Consider the following 11,339-nt stretch of genomic DNA (forward strand, 5'->3'; position numbering starts at 1 on the left):
GGCTCAACGTTTCAAATTACGATATCAAGCAGCCCAGAGGGCCATATTAAGAGCAGTCCCATGCATAAGTGTTATTGAAGATCCTGATGAGACTCTCAAAGGGGCCCTAGTTTACTGCTTGATAAATAGTAATCTCATCAAAGCCGTGGCATCAGTATGGAAATGTGAACGACTTAAAAATCACACACACGCACACTTCAAGCTTTGAAACGTATGTTGCATCATAAATTTCTGGCATATTTACGTTTGCCTTTGGCTTTGTAGTTGTACCTACATATGTGGAGCTGGATAAACATTGCCAGCTTTACTGATTCTAAGTGGGAAATGAGTGATTAATACATTGTAGGGATGTAACGGTATTAAAATTTCTAATCACGATTATAGTGACCAAAATTATCACGGTTATCAGTATTATCACGGTATTGTTAAAATGTGCTGGAGATGTTCAAAAAGTACCGACACATAAATCACTTCACCAAGTTTCATACTTAAAAATCAACAAACAGCAAATAAAATGACTTTTTGTTTGCATAATCACTAAAACAATAACATTACCAATGAGGTCTGGATTTTAAATGACAATTTGACTGACACCAGTTTAATAGCATGTTCAAATAAATAATGTAAATGTTCTAATAAAGCTTTGAAAAAGTTTAACATAAAGGTAGACCACACATTTCAGCCTTTAAAGAAAAGGGTTAAGTTAAAATGATAATTGATTAATAAATGATTATATGTATTTTATCTGCTACATAAATAATTCTATATAGCATATGAATTGTTTAAATGTGTAGAATCCACATAAGTTTGTTTTTCATCAACCGGTTAAAATTTACAGCAGGTCATGCAAATTTGGTCAATTTTTTTGGCCAGACAGAAACTTCACACAGGCTGAATGTAAATAAGTGTCTGTAAATCCACTCTCTGACAGCAGGTGGCGCTTTATACGGAAAATCTGAATTACAGCTGATTCCCGTGAACTCCGCGAACACTTCCTTTAGGTATTGCATGGAGCGAAAATGAGAACAAAATGCCATCAAATCGTTTCTGAAGACAGTCCGAACCTTCAGAGGTACATTCATATAATTAATTCATTGATATATTCATTTGTATAATTCCCTTAGCACTCTTTTAAAACCTCCCAGCTTTTCCGCCCTGTTTTCACTCAGAACGAAACTACTGTGCTGCCGTGCGCTCGTGACACTGTTACTGAAAACTCTGCTTTATGCTGGACAGTATTTATTTATCGCGAGTTGTTCAAATCACGGTAATCGAATACGGTTTTAATGATAATTCAAATATGAAACGGTAATACTAACCGTGGGGAATTTTATCATGATTTATCGTCAAACCGGTAATCGTTACATCCCTAATACATTGCTATATTGAATGAAAACGTAAAGGAATACTTCACCCGAAAATGGAAATTCTGGCATTATTTGCTATTTCTTGTGTTCTAAAACCATTTGACATTTGACATCTTTTCCATGCAGGTACTATAAATAGGAACTATTTAAGCAAAAGCATCAAAAAGTGGTTCATTTGACTTGTGAACTTCATTAAGTCATGTAATAGCTTTGTGTAAGGAACAGACTTTGAAGTAGTTATTCGCCGATAAATTTCACGAGTAATTGTGTTCACTTAACGAATGATTTAGACAATGAACAAATCATTTAGACTGGTTTTGTGAATCAGATCAGCTGGTTCATTGAAAAGATTCATGTAAAGTCAGTTTTATTTATGAAATGCTTTATACAATACAAATTGTTTCAAAGATGTTTTACAGTAATAAACAGTAAAGTAACATCATCAACTTCAAAAATGAGATGAATTAAAATTCTGCTCTAAAGCAGCTCAAAAAAGACAATAGTGTCATTATTCATCCCAAGCCAGTTCAGTGTTTGTTCAGGTTCAGTTCAACAACATTGTAACGTTCGTCAATATTGAAACCAGTTTGATTCAACTTTAAAGCATATCTGCAGATGACAATAGTGTCATCATTCAGTGCCAGATGTTGAGACTTTTGGTGCAAGGGTCTGTTTTTCCACACAAAGTTATCATATTGCTTCAGAAGACCTGGAAGTATGGATCATATGGAACACATTTGAATATCATATGATTTTTTTTGGGACATTTTCAACACCCAATTCATTGTAATTGCATTTTCTCGAAAGTAAATATGACTGAGTTTTCATTTTTGGTTCAGCTGTTTCTTTAAAGATTCGCTAAGCCGCAAAATGAATTGCAAATGTTGCCTGATATGCTCTGTATACTAACAGTGACTGACCGTTTAGTTTCACACATGCTACTGTAAATCTCTGTCATTTTCAATTACAGGAAAGTTATATAGTGGTGGACACAAAGTCATAAGAGTCGGGAGGGAAGTGGTTGTGACATTTTTAAATGGCAGGGTCTGTAATTTCCATGGCATGTGCCAACCTTGCTTCTGTCCTCGGGAGCTGGCATTTATGAGTGGCCTGTCGTCAGTGGTGGTGGGGAGGAGGAGGGCCCCTGGCGGCACAGACATCCTCCCCCAGCCTCGAGGTCTCGGGGAATGGCATGTGCGGTCCAGGAGGCCCTTATCTGTCTGGATGTTTAGTTGAGCTGATGTGTCTAGTGACCTTTGTCAAGGACATTCTCAGGTGTTGTTTCTCCAGTCGTGGGTGACAGAGGCTAATACGCAGCGAATGCTGCCCTGGTTGCAGGGTCAGGCAGTTAAGGCTGAATTTACATTTTGTTTTGCATTTTACAATATTGGATTTTGGGTTTTGCTTGAATAAGCTTCCTTGCCCAAGACATTTTGAAATGAGCTTCCAAATGTAAGTGTATGTGATTTGATTTACTCATACTGAGATTTATTTCTTCAACACAGGGTCCACCTGGAACATGCGATGCTGAAGCTGTCAAGGTAAGATTTAGCTGTTTTTGAAGATTTAAATCATTTTGTGTCTTTTTTTTAAAGCAAAAACTCTTAAGTAAACCATTTGTAGGTTGAAAAGTGTAAACATTGTGGCACTTTCAAAACATATATAGCAATGTTTAAGCAGCCTGACCAGCCTGGCAAAGCAACATTGGCTCAACCAATGGCATTGGGGGCGACCTTTTTTTTTTTTTTTTTTTTTTTTTTAAATCATAGACAAGAAAGCATTCAGGACTGACTGAAAAATTGTCACTGTTTTTGTGGTTCTGTTTGATGACTCCAATGGTTTTAAGACAACTAGATGCTATTTTACTTTTATGATAAGTTGAATGTTTTATTATAAAAGGCCCTGTCATTTAATGTGCCCTTTATGTATTTGTTGAAATTTATAAGACCACAGGTCGTCCTATTTGTTTCATGATTTGGAAGGATGCTCACAAGCATCCCCTTGTGGCCACCATGAGTCTTTTGTGCGGATATCACAACAGTTACAAGTTTGGGACTTTTTTTTTTTTTGCAGTTTAGTTTCCATAAATAACAGCTTTTTTAGTGAATTAACTATTTTTAATGTAAATTTTTATGTAAAATGTAATTTTGTCTTTTTTATATTTAATAAAATATTTTTAGCATTTATTCTAGGAACATTTGATATTGAACATTGGTGAACGAGATTTTGAAATGTTCAAAATAGTTTACTAAAATGCTCGTGCATCAGTATGCTCCTAATACTCTTAATATGTCACAATGTAATGTATTAAACGTAATACGCAATGTAAAGGTACAAAAGCTGTCACTATGGCAGTACACTAAGATACAAAATGCTAAATTGTACTACTTTGCATCTTATTTACTGATAAATGGTACAATAGTACCTTAAAGTGACCTTATTATGGATTTTTGAAAATGACCTTTCTTGCAGCGTGTAACACAAGTGAATGAAAATATCCTGCAAAGTTTTAAATCTGAAAGTGCACAGTGTATAAAGTTATTGTCTCTCAAAAGAAAGAGTCGACTATGAATCATTGAAACGAGTAATTTTTAAAACGAATCCCAAACCATTTCATTTTGACGTCAACATGAAACATTAGCATATTGCCCACCCACTTGTTGGTCTTTTCTCGTTGGTCTGAATGAAAATGCTAATTCATTCTTTGCCACTAGGTGCCGCTTTTGGAGCGGTAAAAATAGCGGTTTCCCCAATAACGCTGTACACAAAGCAGCACGCTGCTTTATCAGGCATTGCAGGCATGATGAAATGGAAAGAGACCAATCGGACCAATCAACGCAGATTAGTAAAAATTAGTAAGGTAAAAATAAACGCATATAATAAGACAATGAAAGTGTTTTTGACCTTGCATGCATGCCAACCTGTTTTGTTGGGGACTCCCAAAACCTTTGATTATCCATAATAGGGGCACTTTCTGCATTAGTACTCAAAAATGCATATTAGGATCTTTTGGTACCACCTCAGTTTTGTACCTTTTTTGTAAGGAATGAAAGTAATGGTGGTTTTTATTTTTAACATGACCAGACTCCCAAAAGTCTAGAAAAATGTAATACAAATGTAAAAAAATAAGTATTTTCAAAGTGATTAAAAATTAATCAGCTCATAGGGCAACAATGTTGCATTCTATATTTATCATGGAATAATTTAATTGCTTCATTTACTATTTTCAAAGAATAGTACATAGGGAACTGCACAGTAGTGTATACTGCACAGTATTTAGTAGTAGTAAGCTAGTATCCCATTCTGAACATAGACTTCAATAGATATCTGAGTTGTTGTGAGGTCAGTGGAAACACATGCACCACTGTCAGTAGCCTAGAAGACTGTTTAGACACACGTGCTGTCTGTCTGTCGGTAAGGTGAGATGAAGCATTTATTCAGTGCTGTCCTCCTGAGAACAGAGAGGGAAGGACACACTTGCATCCTACCGATTGGCTTCCGTCAGTCAAACACTGGCTGTCTGCTCAGCATGTTAAACAGCCACACACACACATCCACACACATCCTGCATCACTCCTCAGTCTCAAGCCTGACAGATGGTAATTATGAACAGTGCTTTTGCAAAAGGTCTGCAATAATTTTCATGAAGCCCAGGGGTGTCACATCTCACCAGGGGCAATGGCAGTGTATGAATATAAATATACAGTATATAAATAATATATATATTGAACAGAGCAAGCGTGAGTGTTTACAGGCAGCTCCTTAACTTGTCAGTTCACACTCACAGCTGACACACACAGTCAGGTCTCAGGGCAGACCTTGTGTCTGTCTGACCTTTAACCTTCTTCTCATAAGGTAACCATGTATGTTACACTGTTTGCTTGCAACTTGCAGTATTTTTTGGTCATTTAATGCCAAAGCACTGACATGCTGCAAAAAATAATTTAAGTTTATATTTTAAACTGTTGTCAATTTCTTTCTTTATAATTATTATTATTATTTTTAAATAAACCTTAAATTATTTTTTTGATTTATGCATGAATAAAATAAATTTATTTGGTAGTGGGATAAGAAAAAAATGTTAAAGTCTTTACCTTAGTCTTAAGTAAATTGATCTTGTTTTGTAGATATTTATTTTAATTAATTATTTTGTTTTTTACAATTTTTTTATTTTTTTTTATTATTTTGTTTTTTATTTTTTACTATGCAACTGCTGATTTAGCAAATGATATTTTGCTGTGCTGTTCCTTACCCAGTGTTATGGGTCTCTCTTTCTCATGTTCATGAGTTTATATCACACCAGAATTGTGTCTGGATACCTTCATTAATTAAAATATATTTTCTAACCTACATTTTTCTTTTCCAGTCAATTTGGTACAACCTGTTTAAAGTCCCTCAGTTTGACAAGTACAGTAATTAAAGAGTTAATTTTAGCTTTCAGATGTTATGATGTCTAAACACTAGATTATTTTTGAGTTGCTCTGCTTTTAGGGGATATTTTAAATCAAAATAATCTTTCTTAATTTCCTCTAAGTGACAGTAATTACTGTTTCAGTGTAGTCAAATGGACAATGTAACCAGGAGCATTGTTTACCTGATCCCAGACAAACCCACCTAACATCTAACTCAGGGCAAATGATTCAGGCTTGGGTGTAATTAAATGAACATTCTGGGTTAAAAGCAGGTTAAAGACTTTTAACAGCATTTGTGACATACTGTTGATTTCCACAGAAAAGAGTTGGTAGTCTATGGGATGAGTAATTTCAGATATAAAAGCAGAAATAAAAAGGAAGTTTATTCCTCTATTTAAAAAAAAATGAGTAAAACAATAGTATAAGTGCATTAACTAAAATAGTGTGGCAAATTTCTGCCTTTAATACCCCAATAGTCTTCCAAGGTAACTGGGAACTGACTGAAGTCATATCTATTTTCTTGTTTTTAAACCTGGAGCATTAAAAATGGAAGACACTAATAGTTTATCAAGAAATGTGTGCTTTAATTTTGGAAGGCCTTGAAGCTATGTATGTGTTCAAGCACCGGACATACCATGATTCAGCAGTGCTAAGGCCCAGAGGGATAAAAGTACAAGGACAAACAATGTAGGCTGATTTATTGTTGATGAATATAGAATTTTGAGAATTTTTCTGATGTTTATGACATGAAATGGGTCACTGTTGTGTTAACTCTTTTTGTACATTGTTCAGTTGAAGAGTAGTGTCTTAGCAACTAATGACGGTCAGGATGCCTGCATGCATTAGTCAATTAGAAAACTATGATGTGTGTCTTTTACCTGTCAGTCATTTTGGTTGGTTGGGTGGTTGGGGTTTTGTAGAGGTGCATAGTCAATACAGTAATGTTTCTATGTGGTAAGGCATGCTGTGATCCTGAGACACTCAATTAAATTGAGTTTTCTATAGGGAAGATGCACACGCACCAAACCATTATGTCGAGAGAAGTTTATTTTTACCATGAGCTGAATTCAGAGATGAAAGGTTCCTCGACATCTGAGTGGGGCTCGGACACTTTGGCTTTGCATTTAAAGTCAGTCTGTATCGTACAGTATCAGCTCCGTCTGTCAATGTTTGACCTTTTAGTGGTCCTTTCATAGAACAAATTGCCTCAGGGTCTTTTGGTATTTTTGTGCTGCCCATTAGGAATACAAACATGTTAAGAGAGTCTGTCAGAAAGGCTGCTCACTTGTTTTCAAAACTACTGCTGAAACACTTGTTCATTGGTTAAAATCTTTGCTTGCCTCAGAGACCTTTTGCATCACACTAGACTTTAAGCATTTGAAATATGCATTAACACTAACTATTATTTGTAAAGGTTTTAACTTTTTTTTGTTAAAAATCCTCAAAAATGTTTTTCTTAATTTTTCTTTATTTTAAATTATTTTAATAATGCTTTCATTTAGTTTTGCTTTTATTTATATATACATATATATATATATTTTTTTTTTTTTTTTTTTTTTTTTTTACTCATGTTGCAGAACCACTTTATAATATATTTGTTGAAATAATATTTGTTGGATTAAAAAACATTAAAAAAACATAATTCTTGTCACACATGTAGACTGTTAGACAATGTTGAAAAAGTTTAAAAGTGTGTTTTTGTTTAGTTTTGTTTTAGAGTAGTTTACTGTATAAGTCAACAGGCCCAAAGGTTCCCACAGCTGAAAAGTGCCTGTGTTTATGTGAGCATGAATGGAAATAATAATGGTGGGGACAAAAACTGCGGTTTTGGACACTTATTGGCTGGTTTTAGAGGGGTCAGGCTTCAAGACCACTAAACCATATAAAATAGCTGTTTTGACAGACTGCAAGTCCAACAAACCTCCTTAGGCTGGTTCAAGTTGCATTTCTCAGCAGGAGAGCCCAAAGTGAGAAGAGTGCGGTCGAGCTCTTAGTAGAGCTGTTCAGACTCTGTCCATTCTGTGTGGCTTTTATTACTGATCACGAGTGACCGTCTATAATCAGCTGGCCGTAAAAGACACTCTCTTCCCTCAGCGAGAACATTTCCTAAATCTTCACGCAGGGATTCAGGATTACACAGGGGTTTGGCGAGGGAGCTGATGCTTGACAAAGAGGACCAGAGGGAGAGGCTTTTTGCTTCACTGCACCTTTGAGCTCAGACAGAAGGAGAGTGTGTATGCAGTGCTCCAATTTGCTCTTGTGAGAGCTCACTCTCTGTGTGTGTGGGTGTGGGTGTGTGTCATCTCCACCGGTTCACACAGGACTGTTACTGTACTCCGAGAACAGCGAGAGGGCTGTGTAGCATCTGCATATGTTTGTCCTGACAGTGCAAAGAGAGCGTTTTGACAGACTCACGCTACAAGAGTTCGGAGCGGAGTAATTGCTGCTCTTTGTTAGAGAATTGTTCATGGTCAATGCACATGGTGTGGTTAACGTACTTTTGACCTTAGCATCCTACTGTGGGTAACAAGTCAATGCAGGGATACCTACATCATAACCACTTACTAGTATAATAGGTCACTTTGTTTGGTAGCACACACATGACAGTAACAAAGAGAGAAGCCAGGGAAGTAGGACAAATGGTCCTGTGGAGTGGCAAATTCATTTTTAAAAGTACAAATGTTTAATAAAGTATTAATATTAGGTTATGAAAATTGCATGTGCCGTAATTATAATGACATTTGAAAAGTGCCGCTTTGAATTCATGTCACACCACAGGACTATTTAAATTAGCCTTAGTAGCTAACAATTAGCATTGTTTCCTTCACATTTATTTATTTTGAATTTTATATATTAAATGCATTTTTTTAGGTATTTAGTTAGTTAGCTAGTTAAAATTGTTCTGGATGTCAGAAATCACAGTTAAAATTAGCTATGCCAGAAAAAAAAAATCATTAAAATATTCTAAAAAAAAAAGAAAAAACTCAGTTATTGTGAATAATTTACCTTTTTTTTTCTGTGAATTATATTTAAGACAATAAAATCCAAAGATATAACACTTTTTTTATTATTTATTTGAATTTAACAACAAAATTATTATTTAAATGATGTTCTTATGTTATTCAATACTGTTATTTCAATATTTCTCTCAAAATTGCATCATGAAATTAAAAAATATTCAGAAAAAAATATACATGGTTTATGAAATACCAAAATATTTGTCTTTTTCATGAAGCACTGTCAACTTATGTCAACTTCTGAAATATAACTTTTTTTTTTTTTTTTGACTGATTGGATTGCTATAGTGCGGAGTCTCCAAGATGCAATCAAAACAGAAAGCAATCTGATCATTCAGGAGGTGGTTTGGGAGGTGGCAATTACAGAGGAAATTTGAGCTTTGACATTAAACCAAACACACTGCTATCTTTTGTGTGCACTCTGTTGTGCTTGTAAGCAATATTACGAAAAATAAAAAAACTGTACAACTTCGGGGGAATTGCCTTTTCCAGGTTGAGTAGACAAATTGTATTACCTCTCCACAGAGTTCTCCTCAGGAATGTTAATGTACATACAGCGTTCAGTCAAGTCTGACACCACTAAAATCACCACAGGGATGTTTTGTGATGGTCCCTTCTCTCCTCAACACTTCCTCTCAATGATGTTTGTTTTGAAAGAACACGCAACAATTCTAAATCCTTCATATCATTACATAATTTAGCTATGAATCCTGTGTATTGGAGTATCTGAAAGCACAAATGGATTCCAGACTCGTCTCGTCTGCCACTATAAAAGATGCTCAGTTTGCATTGTCTTGAGAGAGGACAGCATCTCAAAATGGACGCAGAGTGACAGAGACAGGAATTATCTTCAGTGAGAAAGTGCCATCTATTGGCCGATAAATTCCTGTCCTTTCTCTGTGACATGATGTACTGTATGGCGACTTGCAGAACATTGATTTCATGTTTAGTGGCTGTAATTAAGTGGCACACCAGCATGTGTGATGTATGCAAACATGGGCACATTTGTGTAATGGAAGTTGGATTAAATAAGGGTTCAGAGACCGGTTTGACATTTAACATTTAAATATTCTAGATCACTGTGCCACATCACATCAACACCAACAACATGAATGAATCATGCTTATTACAGCTTCATTGTTGCACCAATAAAATTAAGCTGTTATTATTTTTTATTCATTCTAAATTGAATATAACTTCAGTATATATTTCAAAAGCACATGATTGAGGGGGACAATTCACTCCCTTTCAGACATTCAGGAAGACCACATGAAAATGAAAACTAAATTTCCTATTCGTTCTGCATTTTATGTTTGTCAAAGTTGAAGTTACAGTAACTACCACCACAAACATCTTCTGCCGTATTGGCTGTAGAGTGTACTGCATCAGTGCAGCACTGCTCATCGGCTTCATCTCTGCTGACTGGTCACTAATAAGAAAACCTTTGAGAGCTGAGAAGCCAAAAGCTTTTTGGTTGCACTTAGCACGAAATTTGCAGGTTTGGAACTGCATTGCCCGTGTCAATTAAATCAAAAGAGGGAGACGAAAGGTGCGATTTGACAGCAGGGCACAAAATCTACCTGCTGTGTGAATCTCTAGCTAAATTGATAGAAGCGAGATGACTGTAGCCCTTTTAAACCAATTTACAAAGATTCATAAAGCCTGGAACACCAAAGAATCCGATGGCTTATTTTTTTTTTTTTCTCCTGTTCTGAAATGGCTAATTATGATGATGATTGGTTTTTAAGAGTTTGATTATTCTCTCATGGTTTCCTCTTTAGTTTGTAATTTGATTGTAGCTGGCTCTGAATAGAGCATGTTGTTTAGAGCTACTTCTGTTTTAATTAAGGATTAGTAATTAATGCTTTTTTTCTGTTCAAAGACCAAAAAAAAAAACTTTGAACGACTGCAACCTAAATCCCATTTCAAGATTTTAATTACATTCTAGCTCATTGTTAAATGGTAATTTGTAGTTTTTCTGAGCTCAGAGTACATCAGTGTCTGGTTGGGCCCGTCTGACTTCAATACAATGTTTATTTAAAAATATATATATTTTTTGTTTTATGATTATGTATAGCACCTAGTTTTACAATAAAATTACGCATAACAGTTTTCAACATTGATAATAAGAAATGTTTCATGAGCACAAAATCAACATGATTTTGATGGATCATGTAACACTGAAGACTGGAGTAATGATGCTGAAAATTCAGCTTTGCCATCACAGTAATAAATGTATATTCACATAAAAAGTTATTAAATTGCAATATTTCTTCATATATATATATATATGAAGAAATATTGCAATTTAATAACTTTTTATTTATTTTATATATATAGTTTATCAGTGTTTTTCTTTGGAAAACTTTACTTCACCACATTCCAAAGCATAATGTCATACTTTTTACTGTAGTACATTTCATAAATATATAAAAGTTGTTGGTTTTACCTTTTAATATGTAAGAACATTAAAAATGTAGTAATTTCTTGTAAAATTATATTCTTACTTGAGTAAACGTAAGAATCTAATAGATTTCTAATGT

General features: G+C 34.9%; 1 protein-coding gene across 1 annotated transcript in view; it reads left to right on the top strand.

The window, feature by feature from the left end:
- LOC306882572 (uncharacterized protein) overlaps positions 1 to 11,339 on the top strand; it is a gene marked incomplete at its 3' end in the record, with an annotated part of 150,379 nt that overhangs the window by 89,741 nt on the left and 49,299 nt on the right. The window contains exon 16 of the mRNA XM_079437294.1: positions 2,873 to 2,908. Coding sequence (XP_079293420.1) covers positions 2,873 to 2,908 — 36 coding nt within the window. The remainder of the gene's footprint in view (positions 1 to 2,872; positions 2,909 to 11,339) is intronic.

Source organism: Barbus barbus (assembly GCF_936440315.1).
Source record: "Barbus barbus genome assembly, chromosome: 16".
In the NCBI taxonomy this organism is placed as follows: Eukaryota; Metazoa; Chordata; class Actinopteri; order Cypriniformes; family Cyprinidae; genus Barbus; species Barbus barbus.